Below are 19,861 nucleotides of genomic sequence, written 5' to 3' on the forward strand. Positions count from 1 at the left end.
TTTTATGTATTGGCTAATCCTTTGACAAAACGCATTTTACTTATATTTGGATAAATCTAGGATGTGTATAATGCTTCAAGAAAGAAGGTTTCAAGTTCAAGTGTTAAACCCATGCAAATCTATCCAAGAATCAAGTGAAGAAGTAATGTTCATTAAAGCTCAACAGCTAGTATCTATCGAGGTTTAAAAGAGCTGTTTTAACTCAAGGCTTGATAGCTACTTGATAGATAGGATATCTGTCGAGATTTATGAAGTTCAGTTTTTCAGAGCTGATTTTCATCCAATCTGTGAATGTGTGTTTGGACTCTCTTTTCTTACAACCCTAAATATATATATATATATATATAAGGATTATTTTAAAGGCCGTCACAGGTTGCAAAGTTGCACAAGAGCACAATTCCACAAGTGTGAAGAAAAGTGTGATTGGAAACCTAGTTGCCCTAGTTCATCTTGAAGAAGCTGCTGTATACACCGTAGGGTTTTGTGACCAAGCAACTTCACGATCTTTATCGTGTGATGAATATAAGAACTTTGCAATCAACATTCTTCTCAAGTTGGTGATCAAGTCGTGCACTGGGATCCACGCATCTATTGGTTAGTCATGTACAGGGAACCGTGCAATACAAGAAGAGATTGTCATTACATAACAAGTCCAATTGGGTATTGGGATAAGGGTTCAACTGTAGGTTTGTATAAGGTACTGAGATTCCTTTACTTGTAGCCACTTATTTTGATATTAGTGAATTCTCGAGAGTGGTGACCTTAAAATTACTCGATGGGGTTTTTGCCTCAGAGGTTTTCCTCATTCGTAAACAAATCATCGTGTTAATTTATTTTTCGTTGCATAATTATTTAGTTGGTGATTTGTTTGTGTTGCCACATATATTGCATGTTAATTTGATTAATTAATTACACTTGACTAAGTAATTAATTAATCCATCACAAGTAGTCAATATGTTTTTGGCCTATCACAAATTATAACATATTTTCTATTAAATTCCAAATTCACAAAAGCTGGAATATTTCTTCAGGTCTCTCTAAAATGAAATGTTTTGCTAAAATAGTCCTCATATTATTGGTAGGGTGTTCATATTATCCACCAGTTATTTGAAATGATCTTTTACTATAATGACGGTTAGTAAATGATGGTTTGTAAGTACTATGGAGTCACATCAGCAGCTAGGGTGTCTATCTTTCAATATGAAATTTTATTAAATTACATTTCCATGGTGTTGGGAAATTTAGACCTCGGTTAATAGAATTAACAAGTTTTAAACTCAAGTTGTTAATTAGATTTATTATGAATAAAACTTGTTAAAACAAACAAACATCAATATCATGTCAAAATCATATGCAGCTGAAAAGTAAATAAGACAAGATATGATGACCCAAGAAAGCCAATGAAATCAACTAGTTTCACAGTAAAAAACCTGGGGGGAACCCTTCCCGAAAAGTAATTCACTATAGTAAAGAGAAGTTTCAGATCTAGTACAAAACCTTTGTCCCTAAACTCTACAATCCTCGTAGATGAACTCATAGCAGAAACCTTCTACCGCTTCAGAACCTCTGAACTCTTCAATATATGAACGCCATCCTTTTGATGCACAGATCCCAATACGTGATTAACTCCTTTGCACGAATCCCAGTATGTGACTCACTCACCAACTTGAGGAAGAAAAATGTTGGCTACAAAGTTCTTCACTTCATCAACAATAAAGATCAAGAAACACTTGGTTACAAAACCCTAAGGCGCAAAGACGCAGTAGCTTCTTTTTTAGATAATAAGGCTTCAGTCACCTTTTGCCTACGTTCTCCTTGTATTCTCTTATGTGACGGCCTTTAAAATAAGCCTTATATATGTCTAGGGTTGTGAAAAAAGAAACCCTACACAAATACATAAGCATGGGCCGAAAATCAGATCTGAAAATTTGAATTTTTGTAACCTCGATAGATACATCGATAGATAGTATCTATCGAGCCTCATTAAATCTCGATAAATAGCTATCTATCGAGCAACTATCGAGTTATCTGTCCGCAGGTGTTGAGCTATCTGTCCAGCTTTAGTGAACACCTTTTCTTCACTTGTTTCTTGGTCCAATCTTCATGACTTTAATACTAGACTTGAACAACATGCTCTTTGAAGTATAAAACACATCCTAGATTTACCCAATTACAAATAAAGTGTGTTTTGTCAAAGGATTAGCCAACTACATAAAATATGTCCTTAACACATGGTATAAAAGAATATAGAACCTAGACAAGTTGAAAAAATAGGGGAATTTTATAAATAAAAAATTTCCCAAATTCTTTAGAACCACATGACATTCAGATTTTGAGATAACTGTCAGATGAGATTGTAAAAAAATTCAGTAAAAACAAAGGTAAATTAAAAGCAAAAATAGAGGGAGATTTAAAACAATGAGGTTGGTCTAAAAAGCTATTTTAGTTTAAGTTTTTGGGTTGGGACTTACCTTGTGATATTTTAATTTTTAACGGAACTGAATAAAGACAGGAATCTCCAAATAGTCTTAGAAAGTAACGGACACATGTTAATTTACTTGCTACTCTCATCATTTGCTGATCATAAATTTATTTTGCTTTGCTATTGCATCGACCCATAACAAATATGACTTTAATTTTGTTTAATGACCCCCAAATGATGAATTTATGAATTAAATAAAAATGAATAATAGGGAATTAAGTATCAAGTTTGTTGCTTTGGTTTGATCAATAATTTGAAATAATTGAAAGCATGAATAGTTTTAAATTTTCATAGAACCTACAAAAAGCAAAAAGCAATGTATAATTAAGTTGTAATTCTGATCACATGATGCCAGGCATAGTCTTGCTAGAAAATTAAGAAAACTCTTGTCCATTACTTTTATTAATTAATGATAAAATAATTGTTGTGGATATGTGACCTATTCAATAAATAGCCGTATATTTATGTTAACAAACTTGTGCCATACAGCCACAAGCTTGCTTTTTAGTTGTTTAAAGCAGTGTAGAGAATGTGAGAAGACAGAAGTTCACTTGCAACATATGTATCGATGATAGTTCAATCATTAAATATTGTAAGCAGAAACCAAAAAAGAGCTCGCCAAAAACAAAAGTTGCATAAGTTGTATCAATATATAAATCAATTATTAATAAATTTGAAATAGCTGGAAAATCTTTGATATCCATTTCAGTTATTGAAGAAAAAGTTATTAACTTTGGCGATGGTCATTGCAAAATCGATTGATATTCCCCTTTCAACTTTGTAAAAAGCATTGATACCCCCCTTTCAAAGAAGGGTAGAGGGAGGCCAAGAGAGCTAATTTGGGTGTCATTAGACAATGTAATACCATAAACACATGGTTCCTCAATTAAATTAAATCCTCAATTATATGTGCACTTTATTATATGGTAAATGTCTATTGTACTTTAACCAATACAAATTTTATATGCTAGATGGCTTGACATTGAACTAATTTTCTATGTTTACGATTAATCTACTGCTATCTTATAGAAAGATTGTAGTAGGAATAACATTTAAATATATATATATATATATCTGTATATATATATATAATATGCTATGGATACAATTTTTTATAATCTCAAGATCTATATGACAAGAGAGTACATTTAAAGCATTTGGATAGAATTTTAATCAATGTTTTCTGCTAATGGGTGGTTTAAGATTCATAAATCACAAAAAAAAAACTTAAAAAACAAACTAAAACTTTGAACAAATAGTCAGCTCTTGGGATCAGAAGAATGAAGACTAAACATGACCAAGTCTCTAGTTTTCCCCTTCAAAATCATATACTTCCTTAGAACACCTTCCTTCTGAAACCCAGCCTTGTCTAGCACCCTTTGGGGGCCCACATTTTCTACATCAAGCTTCAAGCCTTTCCAAGTGTGGTTATTCAACAAATATAGTACTAGCCACCTACTTAACTGCTTTAGTTGCAATCCCTCTGCCTCAATACTTGGAGCCCAAAACATAGCCAAGCTCACCTCAACACTTATCATTTTCTGAATTTTTGGTCACTGAAATGGCACCAATGGACTGACCATTAAGGCAAGTTGCCCTCAACCATGGGTGAGGAATAACTTTGGTATTGATAAAGTTGATTGCATCTTCTTTGTCAGTGTAAGGTTCCCATGTGCAAAAGCAATGAAGATGAAGTTACCACTAAAAGGTGGAGTTGAAAGTGTGTTAGTCAGAAAATTATTATCTCAATCAGCAAACAGAGCTTCAAATACTATAAATGCTTTGGCAAGGTCAGACATGGCAAACCGTAACACATGGAACATCAAAATAATAAATGTTCAGTTAAGGGAAAACAATTCTTAAGAGACATCATTCCTCTTGTTAGCAAGTAACCTTCATTTTTTTCAACAAAACTAAAGCATTCATAGATCCAAGATGGTATTTAACATCAAGAAAACTTCAAATTAAAAAACTTCCCAAACTGAAATATAAGAATTGCTACATCCTGTGAGGGACTGCGCCTCGACCCGTTTTATAGGATGTTGGGCCAAACCCACATGAATGGATGGAGTTGTTTTATTGCCTCTCAAAATGGTGGTTCGACTAGTTACATTTTTCCCCTTTAAATTAAGGGTTTTACAATGAAGTCGCTACTTATTTAACTATTGGGATAAATAAGAAAACCAAAATTGAAAAATTTCTCATTTTATTAATTTTCAATTGAATTTACATTAATCATAGGAAAATTACAGGGCTTTAGTCCTAGATACAATCTAAGATAAAGTACATGGCTTTGTCTCCTAGTTACAATCTAGAAATTGAAAAATTACATAGATAAGCATTGAATCTACTAACCCTTGATCTAAGGTCGGAGGCTATGTTACAAGGTGAGAAGGTGTTAGGCACCTACTTTGCCCAGTGAAACCGGTCTTCTAGACTATGGTAGCCAACATTCATATCATATCATCCAATATGTCAATCAATTTACATGGTGAATTTAATGTGTGTGCATGTGATAAATCCTAATTCAATTTATTAAGCATTGCATTTGGATTGAAAAATAAATTATAGTAAATGTGTGTGGATAGTGATAACCTAGATTTAAGGATTTGAAAGAATTATGAAACAAACACGTTTTTCATATTTTTTTATGTGGATTTAAGATCGAAATTAGTGTTATGAATGAACATATGAGGAACACATAAGAACATTTAAAAACATTCAAATATATTCAAGGAAATTTAAATAGTTACTATCATGCTTTAATTCTAAATTCTCGTCATAACAACACAAAAAACAAGTTAGGGAAAGGGATTATACCTTCATGCAAGATTCATCTGGTGGAAGAGGAGACTCTTGGTAGAGGTCCTAAGGGTGGAGGAAAAGAAGAATTAGGAGAGGAAGAGTGAGTCTCACTCAATACCTTGAGTCTCAAAAAGACCAAGATATGACAAGACCACTCAACTTCACTAGAACTCAAGAGAGGAGAAGAGAAGGGGTTCTTGTGTCTTCTGGAATGAAGGAGATGGGAGATTTATATAGTAGTGGTGAATGAAATATGAATGGAAAGCCATTTAATGAGGGTTGACAAAGAATCATGAACCTAGACCTCATCTTAGCTTTTAGGAAAATCTGGTGCATTAAATGTAGAGATTGGTGGGAGTGAGGAGCAAGCCAAAATTCGGTTTTCCCGTAGCTGCTGTAATAGCTAGTAAAGCCAACTTCGAAAAATCATATCTGACTTAATTCTGATTGGAATTGTCTCGTTCTTATGCTCAAATTGAAGCCCCGGGTGTCTAGTTTCTGAAAAAAATTAACCTCATTCACAAATTCAAAATATTCTGAGAGATATCGATGAAATTGTGAGCAGAGGTCATTTGTTAAAAAACGATTTCAGCACAATTAACGTTAATAGGTCCCAAATTAGCTCCCAATTAACATTAAATGGCTCCAATCACTCCCATTTCAGAATTAATTGATTCCAAATTTACTCTAATTAAAAGATAATTGCACAAATTACTCATTGAATAATTAATGTTTAACTATCTAATTAATTAGGTGTATGCAACCTTACCATAAAATGTAGTCCTAACCAATTAAATTATGACACATCATTAATCTTAAATTGATTATAATTATAACCAATTGGAATCAATTATTCATAATCACATATAGTTAGATTAAATTCATGATAGCGCATCTCGGCCATTAAAACTTGATTTGATGATAACTTTCAATTTGATGGTCCGATTAGGACTTATGACCAGTTTATTTGATCGTTACAACATCAAGATCATTTTGGTGAAATAAGATTTAGGATCTAATGACCAGAATCAAGATATATATTTTCAAGGCAAAATTACCCTTTTACCCTCCATGTAAGGTTAAATGTGGGTTGCAAAATGGGGTGTCAACACATCCCTAAACATAGCCAACAAAAAATAAACTCCAATCGACATTGAGATCAGATATTTGATACAATTTGTTTAAATTTAAATACATACACAGGAGATCTGCTACAATATTTGGCATTGTAATAAATACATAGAAAATTGTTTTAGCTGCAACAATATTGCCTTATTTTGCACAGACTACACAAACTAATTTGAGTCACATCACAACACTCAAGAGGCAACAGGCGGTAACAAAATTTAAGAAGGGAATAAAAAGCATCAAGCAATCAAGCAAAAAGAATAGAGTAGCAAGTATTTAGAGATACCTGAACTGAAGCATCTAACTTCTGTCAGTATTTATATATAATGTGAGGAAAGGAGTAAGGAAGACAGAGAGGCCGCTATTAGAAGGTGGGGAAGGGGAAGGAACACGTAAGAAACAAAAGAGGCGTGAGGATTCTGCCATTAGAAGGTGGGAAGGGGAAGGAACACATGAGAAATAAAAGGGAAGGAAATCAAGAGGTTGTAATTGTGGGTTTATTAGGGTTTTCAATTTAGAAGGCTTGGGTTTAGGCTTTATGTTAGAATTAAATTTAGAAGAAGTGGTTGGTGGAATTAAATTTAAAATAAGTGGGCTTTATGGTGGAGATAGGTTGGAAATAATTTTAGTTTTATTAATATTTTAAAATTGAAAAAAACTATTTTAAAATTGTAGGATAAATTTAGGAAAGAGGATGGGAATGACATGACAGCAGATGTGGCTTAATATAAGCGTAGCAACATTAAATGCTACGCTTCAGCTTTTAGTAATATATAGATATAAATAAAACTTCACATGTTGGAGAAAACATCCTTCATAAGCTAGAAACTGATCTAAAATGTAAACTTCAATGTGTTTCTACAGGTCGTTGTAAAGTGTCAATTTGATTAAGTTCACTTCCAATCTCAAGCTCTTCAAGATCAATCAAACATGCTATTTCATTAGCGTTGGCAACTTTCAATTGCTCATTACACTTGTATGAAGCATTAACAGTTTTGATCACCAAAATCAATTTTAGAAAAAACCCACTAATGGGGAAAATTTGTTTTGATGTTTTTACTAATGCCAATTGTAGGCGATGTGCAAAAAAATGAATGTAGTAAACATATGAGCAGTCATTCAAAATCAAAGCTTGTAATCCATTCCACACACCTCACATGTTGCTTGCTCCATCATATCCTTACCCTCGAATATTTTGTATATCTAAGCAATGTTGAGATAACAAAGAATATATCCCTTTTTTAGAGTCAAAGTCGCAGTGTCCACAACATGAGTAAGCCCAAAAATACATTCTTTCACAAAGCCTTTTGTATCAATATATCTAAAAAATACAGCCATTTGCTCTTTCATAGACTCATCACGAGCTTCATCAACCATTATGGAAAACTTTGCATCACCAATTTCTTCTCAAATTGCCTTCTTCACTTTGGCTGAGTAAGCATGTAAAATTTCCTTTTGAATCCTAGGTGATATGTAGGTTGCATTTTTGGGAGCTTTTTCTATTATTTCAGCAACCCTCTCATTCCAAAAAGTCACAATATCCAATGTTTCAATAAAGTTCCCACGATTAGATGAGCTAAAGCTTTCATATCAACCTCTAAAAGATATAGCTTGAAAGGCAAGATGTCAAGCAACATAAATTGAGGCCTTCAATTATAACCAATTATTTCAATTTGTTCTATAGTGAAATGATCAATCACATTTTGTAAATGCTGCGATTGGTTCATCAATCCTTACACATTTGCTTTGCAACTCTATGAGCCGAGTTAGGATCTTTCCTTGTATGACCTTGTAATTAACAATCTTTGCTCCCAACTTTTTTCCACTTTCTAAATCTACCAACAGTGAATGCATTTTGTCCCACAACCCCATTTGGTTTATGAAAAATAAAGTAGGGTAGACAATAAACTGCATCTTTTGTTGGAGAATATTCAAGCCATGTTGAATGGTATTCAAACCAAGAAGTTTGAAAGCTATGATTGTGTTCTCCGTTTTTTTTGTACATATCTTCACAAGGTTGGTGCAGACCATTTTTAATGTAAGCCCGTCGAATTTCATCACGTTGACTAACATGATATTTCCATATTTCTTTACATGTTCCAAGATCTTAATCCAAAGAATCAAGATCAACCTTTAGAAATTTTGTTAAAGGGATATGGTCATTTTCTAGAATTGGGATATCAACATTTTATGGAATTGGAGAATGAACTTTCTGGAATTGGAACATTGACATTTTCCAGAATGGAAATAGCAGTTGTTATACTACATTGACTTCTGAAGAATTTGAATCTTTTCTTTTAAAAAATTAAACATTGTAGTTGATTTCCTCATGATCTACAAATAAAATAAGAATTATGTATATTATCTCACAAGCAAACTAATTATTGTTACTAAGTAAATACAAATACTAGAATCTAGATAATACACACGATGCATTTAATTATAAATTTAGTACTTCTCACTACTTTTCAATTTATAAACTTATCTAATTTCAAATTACAAGTTATAGCATTATGAGTTAACAATAGGTGCAAGTGAATCACTGTTATTTTTTTAAATTTGTATGACAATTTATTATATTATATGATTTGTCTTTGTCTTTGTATCTCTGCCTTTATCTCTTTGTCTTTGTCTCCATATTTTTGTCACTCGCCCATTCTCACTACCGACACTATGAATTTATTATGCACTACCAACAAAAACTTTTTCTAACTTTACCAGTTTTATTCCTTGAAAGTTGAATCACTGTTCCTCTTTTTGTCACTTATCCCTATTATTGCTCAACTTCCAAACAATAAACAGTCAAACTTTCAAACACTAATAATCTAATATGTTCTGTAATCTCTACAAACTCTACTCTTTGTTTCTCTGTCTCTCTTATCTATATAATGAAAGAGAGAGTCACAAACTCACAACGCCAAAAAAAAACACCACAAGCACGAATTCATATATTCAATTCACAATCACCATCATCACTCATCAATAAAAACATAAACACCACAAGCACAGATTCTGAGATTCACAAACATTATATTAGGTTTTGAAGGCTAGATTAAATACTTACTTTAGTGTGAGGTGTGAACTGTGAAGGCTAGAACAACGAAGCTAGGCTAGGCAGATCGAGCAACCAAAGGCAAGATGGGTCTCACATGGTGGCATTGGTGTGGCTGTTTGGGTGTGCGTCAGGGTAGCGAGATGCCGAGATGGGTCTCACATGGTGGCAGCATGGGCAGCGAGATGGGTCTCGTGTGGTGGCGACGTGGGTGGCGGCAAGATGGGTCTGGCCATCTTGAACTCTCATTCTCTCTCACCTCTCAGTTTCTCTCTGTCTTGACTACTCTCTACTTTCTAGGTCTCTCTCGTCTCTCAGTTTCTTTCTGTCTCACATCTCAATTTTTCTTTTCTTTTTTTCATTCGTTTTTCCGTTTGGACTACTTGGTTTACATTTTTTTGTAATTACAATTTTTTTTTAACATTTACATGTGCTAGACTAACGGTTCATGGTTTTGGAGGGGGACCTAAGCTACAAAGTAAGGGGGTGGGCTAGTTTTTTTTTTTTTATTGAAAATAACCAACTAAAAAATATTATATTTTGGCCAAAGGGCCCGGGCACGCTTGGGCCCCCTCTTGGGTCCATCCCTACTTCAAAGTCTTGATGAATTCACCTCCATGTTTTTTTTTTTTGTTGCCAAAATGCAATTTTGTGTTTGCATTTGGTTCCATTTTTAAAATTTATTTATGTCTATACTTTTATTTTTTAATTATTTTTTCGTATATAAGTTACACAAACATCCCATGGTAGTTTTTGAACTAACGATCTCACCCTCCACCTGGAAATTCCAAGGTGAGGAGGTGCCAATTGAGCTAGAGCTCATTGGCTTGCTTAAAATTCAATTAAGCCATTTGATATGTTTTTGGCTCAACTTTTGTCAATTGGTCAAATCTTTTTTTCCAAATATGCTAGCAAATGAAGTTGTTTAACTTTAAACATTTGTTTAAAATAATATTTATCAAACAAAAGGATATATTAAATGTCGTCTCATGAATGTTTTCAGATAAATTGTAAAAAATAAAAAAAAAATTGTTTAAATTGTGTTGTCTTCTAACAAATTTGGGTGGAATGATCTAATTAACTCAATTTTAAAAAGCAAGGGGCTAAGTTGACAAAATATTTAAGGGTAAATTGCAAATTGCACCCCTAAAGTTTGGAAATATTTGAATTTTACACACTAAAGTTTCAAAATATGGATTTTATCCCTTGAAGTTTGGGAGTGTTTGGATTTTACATCTTAACGTTTCAAAATTTGAATTTTACCTCCTAAAGTTTGGGGGTGTTTGGATTTTACACCCCCAAATTTTAAAATTTCAGAGTGTAAAATCCAAACATCTCCGAACTTTAGAGAGTAAAATATAAACACCCCTAAACCTTAAGAGGTAAAATCCAAATTCTGAAAAGGCAAGGTATAAAATGTAAACACTCCTAAACTTTAAGGGGTAAAATCCAAATTCTTAAATTTCAAGGTGTAAAATTCAAACATTCCCAAACTTTAAGGGTGTAATTTGCAATTTATCAAAAATTTAACCTTAAGAACCATTTTGACAATTGAAGAAAAAGTCAAGGGGATAAATTGATCTCAAAACATTTTTTATTCTCATTTTTTAACTAGCCAACCAAAAACCTTAAAAACTCTTTAAGATTGTATTTGGTTGGCACAAATTCAAGATGAGAGTTTAAAATTTTGGGAGTTAGTAAAATTGTGGATGTGAAATTCCGGTATATGATTGTAAAAGTCTTGGGTATAAGTTAGGAATTTTAGTGGTCTACTACTTACACTTAATTAAAATTGTAACAAATCACTTCTTCTCATATCTTATCTATTTTTCAAGAATTTAAGTAGCTAAGTGCTTAAATTCACAAGAATATTAAATTCTCCAGAATAATATATTTTACAAGCCAAATAGCCCTAGGTCAAAATTGGTAAAACTAATGTGGCGTTTGGTACAGGGTAATGTTTTAAGATTCCTAGGAATGTTTAAAGATTCTCATGTTTGGTTGCAAATTACGCTAGGGAATCAGATGCCAGGGGAATTTGAATTCCCCCCTTAAACCCCTCTCAATAGGAATGTGGATTCCCTTTAAAACAAGTGGGAATCCAGATTCCCAAGCTTAAAAGAAATTATATTTTTTATAAATTGACAATTTTAGCCCTTTTTTCTTATCATTTAAGCAATTAAGATAAAATATAAAACAAATTATCAATATCTTCTCTCTTGTCTTTATCTTTTCCCCCCAAAACAACATAAACAGGATAAAAAACTCTGTTAATATATTTTTTAACAAAGTTCTATTTAGATTTTACGTGTGAGAAAAAAAGTTTGAAGGAGACTCTCCATTATTGCCAGGTATTCACTTTTACTGTTGTATGTGTTGTTCAACAAAACTTTAATGAATTTATTTTCATGAGAATTTGTTAATGTATCTATCCGTATCTCAAATCTTGATTTTGTTTAGTTTCTAGAAATATAGATCTAGTTGGTAGCTTCATCTGGTTTTTTTTTTTTTTTTTTTTTTTTTTTTTTTGGATTTACGGCTTTGTTTCTAGATTCATATGTTATAGTACATGTCAATAATATGTATTCTATATGGTGCTTTTGATGTTTGTTTTACAATGATACAGTATGCGTAGATTTTTAACAACCCATCATATTTGTATGCAACGATGGTGCCAAAGTTAAAAATCTTTAGATTCTTGCTGCAGTAATGGCTGTGTATACTGTAGCTCAAAGCTAAACTCAAATACTTTTTTTTTCCCACTCTCATTAACATAATATTTCTTTCTTTCTTTTTCTATTTCATTTTACTCAGCCCCCAGCCGTTTCTGTTTCACACTCTTTCTCTCCTTGTCAAAGCTCTCACACTCTCACCTCTCTCTCATCCTCAAACTCTCATCGTTTCATCCATCATCCTCATCCATCATCCTCACCGATTCATCATCCTCCTCATCGCCGCACCGAAGCTCAAACACCATCGCCGCTACTCATGCATCGTCACACTAAAGCTCACACATCATCACCAACCCACGCACCATTGCCGACCCGATTCATCATCCTCCTCACCCATTTTCGAAGCCCAGCTACGTTCATCCATCATCCTTCGCCAATCTGTTGATTTTGCATTTGGGTTTGTGTGTGTTTGCATATGGGTCTCAAATTGCTTTCTTTACTAGTGTGTGTGTGTGTTTGCATTTGGATCTTTATTGAAATGATCCTAAATTTCTTGAAGTTTCGTTTGTGATTGGAGAATGATTAGATTGGTAAAATCATGCTTTTTGGGTGAGATTTTTTCATGTATTTTTTATTAAATGATCATTTAAATCAAAATTATAATTAATTGTTCAGCTGTTTTGTGATGCTTTGGTTTGAGTGTTGTGAAATGTCTGATTTGTGTGTCATGTGTGTATGGAGATTTTAAATCCTACTAGAACATAGTGATGACTTATATATTTTGTGGGGGTTTCATGGTAGCTACATATCTGCCTGCATAATGATTTGTCTGCATAATGATCTGCCTGCATAATGGTCTGCCTGCATAAGAACTATTTGGAATACACAAGGTGTGTAACCAACCAATCCTAAACACATTATATGCTATTTTTTTTTCCAGCCTTGATTCATTGGTTTGATATTATTGTGAGAATATATAATGGAGGAAACTCATTTTACTCTTTTTGCACTGGTCATTTACGGGAAATAGCTAATCTAAGATTAAAAACAACAGATTTTATTAGCTAATAAGAATTTATTAGTAAGTTTCCCAAGTAGTTTTCTTCTATTATATTAGTTACATAGCTATATGTCACACTGGTAGCTAGTCTAGTAGCAATTGTTTTAATAATTTGTAATTTTCTTAAATGTCAAGTTTTTATTTCTTGTGTATGATCATAGTGATGGCTCGACCACCAAGGAGTCATAAAAAGAAAATTTTAGTTATGTTGCTACTTCAATTAGATTTACTACACCAAATGTGGATGATGTTAGTGCACATGTGTGCAATAGTGATTCTTTCTAGAAATAGGAGAGTTGGAAGAATTGGAGGTTGGGGTGACCAAATATTAGAGAGAGCAAATGTGAGAGTTATGAATATGAATCAAATGGATGGATGATACAACATCCATAAACAATGTACAAATGGACAAAAGAGCATTTAGAAAACTTTGTGACATGCTCCTCATACATGGGGGTTTGAGGCCATCTAAGAATATGGAAATGGATGAGATGGTAGCGTCTTTTCTACATGTACTTGCACATCATGCAAAAAATAGATTTGTAGCACGACAATTAGCTCGGTCGGGTGAGAGTATAAGTAGAAACTTCAATGTTGTGTAGCATCCTTTTTAAGAAACTAGAGCCTATACTTGAGAACTATACTGATGAAAGATGGAAATGGTTTAAGGTACATTTCTATTTAGATTAGAGTGTTTCTATGTATTTCTTATTATTGATTTAAATTTAATGAATAAGTCCTATAATAGAATTGTCTAGGTGCACTAGATGGAACCTACATTCCAGTCAATGTGGCAATTGAAGACAGGCCTAGATATCGAACCAGGAAAAATGAAATAGCCACCAATGTGCTAGGAGTGTGTTCTCACGATATGCAATTTATCTATCTATTGCTTGGTTGGCAGGGTTCAGCTGCAGATTCTAGAATTTTGAGAGATGCAATTTCTAGGAGAAATGGATTGAAAGTCCCTCGAGATAAATAAATACTTATTAATCAATTTTTTTTGGACACGTCTATTTAAATTCTTATGGTTTAAAAATGGTGTGAGGTTACTGCTACTTGTGTGATGCTGGTTACACCAACGGTGAGGGATTTCTTGCACCTTATAGAGCACAAAGATATCACCTAAATGATTGGAGGCAAGGTCACCAACCTACTTCTCCTAAAGAGTTTTTTAATATGAAACACTCTTCTACTAGGAATATTATTGAGAGAGCCTTTGGCCTACTAAAAGGAAGATGGGCAATACTTAGGAGTAGATCATTTTATCCAATCAAGACCCAATGTTGGATCATTTCAGCTTGTGCACTACTCCACAACTATATAAGAAGAGAGATGTCACTTGACCCTGAAGAGAACTCTCCCTTGTCTGACAACTCAGGTGCTCAAGAGTTGGATCGTGAGCATATAAGGTATGTGGAGACATCTGATGCATGGAGTGATTGGAGAGATAAGTTGGCTGAAGAAATGTATGAACAATGGAGGGCCTCTAGGCATTGAATTGGAGATGATGTTTACTTGGTATCTTTTCATTCTATTATATAGTTAGGTGCTACTCAATTTGACATTACAGTTACGTAATCTGTAATTTTCTCATTTACAATTTATGTTCAATTTGGAATATGGTTTTTGTTATTTTTTTAAAAATTCCAAGAATTTGTTTTATAATATAATTTCAGTTGGTGGTATTTTTTTTGTCATGTTTTTTGTTCCTTTACATAGTTTGTTGACCTTAATTACCATCATGAATTTATTGTATAATTTTTTTTCTTAAAAATGCAGTACTTACATTTTTATTTGGATAATTATGTATAATGTTCAATTTTTGCATAGACATGGAAAATACATATAGTGAACCTGTCAATGAAGGAAAGAGAGGAACTAAATTTCAATGGACAGCTGAAGAAGATGATAAGTTAGTTGAGTGTTTATTGGAACTGGCTGGCGATGTTAAATGGAAAGCAGAAAATGGTTTTAAGCCTGGTTTTACAGCTAAATTAGAGGAATTGCTGGAGAAGAAACTGCTAGGATGTGGTATAAAGGCAAGTCCACATATAGAATCTAGATACAAAATTTTAAGAAAACAATATCGGGCAATAGCTGACATGCTTGGTCCAAATGCCAGTGATTTTGGTTGGAATGATAATAAGAATATGGTTGTGGTTGAGAAACAAATTTTTAAAGATTAGGTCAAGGTAATCTTCTTCTTTTTTTTCATTCATGTTTTAAAGACTAATTTTTATTTTATTACTGAATTTTTATATTTTTGTTTCCTTTCAGGGTCATCCAGATGCTAAGGGATTGCGGAATAAGCACTTCCCTCGTTTTGATGACTTAGCACTTGTGTTTGGTAAAGATAGGGCCAGTGGGGATAGAGCTCAACATGCTATAGATGCAACAAAGGAGTTAGCTAGAGGACAAGAAAACCAATCTCCTACAAATGAAGCTGAGACAGAAAAAAAAATGATGGTATAGGAGAGATCAATGGAAATGATTCTGGTTCCTAAACACAAATACCCAATCAAGGTGCTAGCTCTAAGAATCTAAATAAGAAGAGGCCAAGATCCAATGATGAACTAATTGAGACCTTAATGGAGACAATGAAAGACTTTGGGAAGAAGTATGAAGAAACTAATGGACATATGGCCACCATTGCATCTTGCTTCAAGATTGAGTCAGAGGAAGCTGAGAGAAGAATGAAAGAATTCAATGAGCTATTGAAAATCGAAGGACTTTCTATAACAGAAAGAATCAAAGCTGGAGAATTGCTTACAGCTGATACACGTAAATGTGATTATTTTTACTCATTGCCTGGGGATGTTAAGTATGACTATGTTATTCAAGTGATCATAGATGCAGGGGTGAATACATTATATATGTAATAGGCATTTTTTTCATTGTTGATGAACTACTTTTACTTTTATTGCTACTTCTATGGTCTTATAGACCTAAACATTGTCAAGTTGTTTTGTTATGGATTAAGCTATTTTAAATATTATTATTAATAATAAAGCATTTGAGAATTTAAATAGTTATTTTTGTATTGTTCTTGTCATTTTGAAATGTTAGATCACAATTTTAATGAATGTGTTGCTAAATAATAGTTTATATTTTGTTTTTTATCTATCTATTTAGAGTAAGATATTTTTTTAAAGGACTAATTAATAGTTTATATATATTTTTTCATTATTTATTAATGTCATATTTACAAGGTCCTGTCAAGACTGGGAGTTGGAATCTATTTAGTCTTTCTTCAACTATTTGTATTCTGTGAAAATAGGAGCTGAAGAGGATCTTCTAAGATGGCCCCTGACTACAAGTGGAGCTTTTGAGGTTAAATCTTATTATAAAGCTCTATCTCCTACTGGTTATTATTCTTTTCCATAGAAGCCTATATGCAAGGCAAAGGTCTCTAGGAAGATAACTTTCTTTGCGTGGACAACCACTAAGAGTAAAATTGTAACCATGGATAATCTCCATAAGCAGAGATTTGTGTGGTAGATTGGTGTTCCATGTGTAAACGGAGTGGTGAGTCTGCTGATCACTTGTTACTCCATTGTTGTTTTGCTTATGATATTTGGTCTATGGTGTTTGGTATGTTTGGGTTAGCTTGGGTGATGCCTCAGAGTGTTCTGGCCTTCCTAGAGTGCTGGACGGGGAGCTTTGGCCGTCATCAAAATGCAGTTATTTGGGGTGCTATACCATCATGTGTCATGACTCTGCCTACAGTTACATGGCTATTACAACTTTTAAATGGTTGTCATCATGCTATACTTTGTTTAATCTTACATTGAAGCAAAACACATGTACAAAACAGAGTATCAAAAGGCAAAGGCAGATCATATCAGACAAATCATAGCATGTCTAGTGAAATGGAAAGAGTAAAACACACTTGATATTAAAAAGGGATTAGATGTGACAGGTTCAAGGTATGAAAAAGGGAATAACATCTGCCTTTCATTTATATTTACCGATTCCAGCTTGCAAACGTTTAATCTCATCGTGAACGACAACCAAAAAATTGTAATTAACAACTCTGCCCACTCTTTATAGCAAGCCGATAACAAATGAACATCCAAGAGCAGAATATTGAGGCTTGAAACTTCATGTTTACTTATAAGTATTACCACACAACAATATCTTGAAGATTTTTTTTTAAAGGAACTTGATAGTTCACATTCAAATCTAAAGATAAAATGGGAAAAACAGATAATTCATTTAAGATTCTTGAGAATACATCAAACATTATCAACTCACATTCCTGGAAATCTTCTAATGAAACAAAACATAGGAATCTGGATGTCAGGAGTAATGTGGATTCCTCCATACCAAACGCCACCTAAGGGTTCGCAGTGGTTTGCGGATTTTGGTTAGGATCGGCGGTAAAGGATTTGGGCTTTGTTGTGGGTCGGCTTTGGAGGTTTGTGGGTTTTGGTTTAGATCGTTTGAGTTTATTGTGGGGTGGTTGGTGGCAGATGGTCACACATTTATGAGTTTATGAGTATTGATGATGCCGATGATGTTGTTTTACTGATGGGTTTGTGGCTTTTGTTGATGGTCGATGGTTTTGGGTTTGTGGGTATTGCATATGCTGATGCCATTGTTTTGCTGATGGGTTAGTGAGTTTTGCTAATGGTAGGTTGACGTGGATTCTATTCAAGCTTTATTTCTCCTATTTGTTTGCTAAGAAAGGCTGTAGGTTGTGTTCAATTTTTTTTTCCTTCTAATCTAATTCAAAATTTCAAAGAAAGGGAAGACAGAAAGGTTGTAGGTTGTGTGAGAAGGTTGTGTTCTTCAACTTTTTTTTTCTTTCTAATCTGATTCAAAATTTCAACGAAAGGGAAGAGAGAGACTCAAGGTGAGGGAAGAGAGAGAGTAAAATATATTATGGCGTTACAAGGCATATAGAGTTAGGGACTGAGATAGTTAGCTTTTAAATATGAGAGGTGCTACGTCCACAACATTTTTACAACATTTTTACAACAAATCATAGGTGGTTAGTTGTTATTGGTTCAAATTTGAACCTAACACTAAGATTACTTTTTTGCCCAAATAATAACAACCAGTAACATCCTGCCACTTAAGATTTGTTGTAAAAATGTTGTGGACATATCATTTCTCTTTAAATATTCTGGACTTGATTGGTAATAGTCCAAACCTCAAGGTAGATTTGTGAAATTTACCCTATTTATAATCTAATAATTAAACAAAAAACAAAACAAGTGATAGGACACATGACAACCAGTTGGAACCAGGCCTCCAAAGTCAAAACGCCGAACAACATGATGCTACCGTAGCAGTAGAAAATCTCGAGTTCAAATCTACCATTAGACTGGGTGGACACTAAAATCGTGACATCAAATACCGACTTTAAAACAACTGTGAACTGAAAGAAGGATTTCCCAAAAAAGTAAGTGAACTCCGCGAATTGTACCCCATAGTTCATCATACATGCTTTCATGTGCAAACAATACAAACAATTTCAAGCATTGAACCAACAGTACTATTTTCTACTTATAGTATCAAACAAAACATTTATAGTTATAAAAATTCAAACTCTCACCTCTTCAACCAAATCAGCAACCCCTGCATCAAAAGCCCCAAAATCATAGACATAATTCATAAAAGAATCATCCAGAGTGTCATGCAAAAGCCCTGCAGCAACCACAGTCGAATTAGCCCCAATCAAAGCCAGCATCACTGCAGTCTCCACACAATGCTACAAATAGGGATCTCCACTAGCACGCATCTACAACAGAAAACAGTAAAAAGACTCTCAAACCCAAATCACCAAAACCCCACACAAACACAATAAAACCAATAAAAAGCCTTCACCCCAAAATCCTCACAGAAGATCTTGTGTCTCAACTGTGCACCCAACAACAACTCCACATAAGGCTCAGCACTCCCTTGCTCCGCCTCTATGTTAGAAGTCAGCTCCTCCACATTTAACTCATCCCCACAAACCTCCAATCCTGATGTAGAAGAACCATAATCTAAAGTTCTAAACAAGAGCCATAACCGTTCCTCACAAACCCATTAAACAAACCACTTTGGAAACTCAATGTGGGAGTGGGGCTACTAGTATTATTAGCACAAGCACTATTACCTCTAGCTGAACCAACCACCACACTACTACTACCATCACTACAACAAGAAACTGGTCCTTGAAAAACTGAGACACGGCTCAAATCCTTTTTCAAAAAGGACCCAGAAAACTTGCTTGGAGAAGAATAACCATAAGAGCTACTCAAGCTCAGCTCCTTCAATTCCTCACTCTTCAATTCATCACTACAAAAGCTTTTTGAGTATCTGACTGAAGAGGATGAGGAGAAGAGGCAAGAGAGGCCTCCAATCACAGGCTTTCAATTCATCACTACAAAAGCTTTTTGAGTATCTGACTGGAGGATGAGGAGAAGAGGCAAGAGAGGCCTCCAATCACAGGCTTCTAACACGTGGACGGTGGAGATGAGCTCAGCTCGAAATCGTGCTATGAGTGTGATGAGGAGCACACGCTGCTTAGTAGGCTTGTGTATAGAGCAATGGTTGGAACCGCCATGGCCTTTAGTTTTTTGCTTCGGTTTTTTTTTTTTTTTTCTGTGTTGGGTCTCAGATCACACACACAAAAGCCTCAATAAGCTAATCAAAACTGAGTTCTGACG

At 34.0% G+C, this 19,861-nt stretch overlaps 2 protein-coding genes across 2 annotated transcripts; one reads left to right on the top strand and one right to left on the bottom strand.

The window, feature by feature from the left end:
• Positions 1-15,034: 15,034 nt before the first annotated feature.
• On the top strand, positions 15,035-15,674 carry LOC142634546 (uncharacterized). The gene is made up of 2 exons (XM_075808850.1): positions 15,035-15,361; positions 15,480-15,674. Exons 1-2 carry the CDS (start codon positions 15,035-15,037, stop codon positions 15,672-15,674), a joined length of 522 nt encoding a protein of 173 aa, XP_075664965.1.
• Positions 15,675-18,750: 3,076 nt separating this feature from the next.
• LOC142634547 (putative GTP diphosphokinase RSH2, chloroplastic) lies at positions 18,751-19,758 on the bottom strand. The gene is made up of 4 exons (XM_075808851.1): positions 19,714-19,758; positions 19,309-19,561; positions 19,035-19,174; positions 18,751-18,918 (listed from the first exon to the last, which is right to left on the bottom strand). Exons 1-4 carry the CDS (start codon positions 19,756-19,758, stop codon positions 18,751-18,753), a joined length of 606 nt encoding a protein of 201 aa, XP_075664966.1.
• Positions 19,759-19,861: the final 103 nt, after the last annotated feature.

The sequence above is a fragment of the Castanea sativa genome, chromosome 5, assembly GCF_040712315.1.
Source record: "Castanea sativa cultivar Marrone di Chiusa Pesio chromosome 5, ASM4071231v1".
Lineage (NCBI taxonomy): Eukaryota > Viridiplantae > Streptophyta > Magnoliopsida > Fagales > Fagaceae > Castanea > Castanea sativa.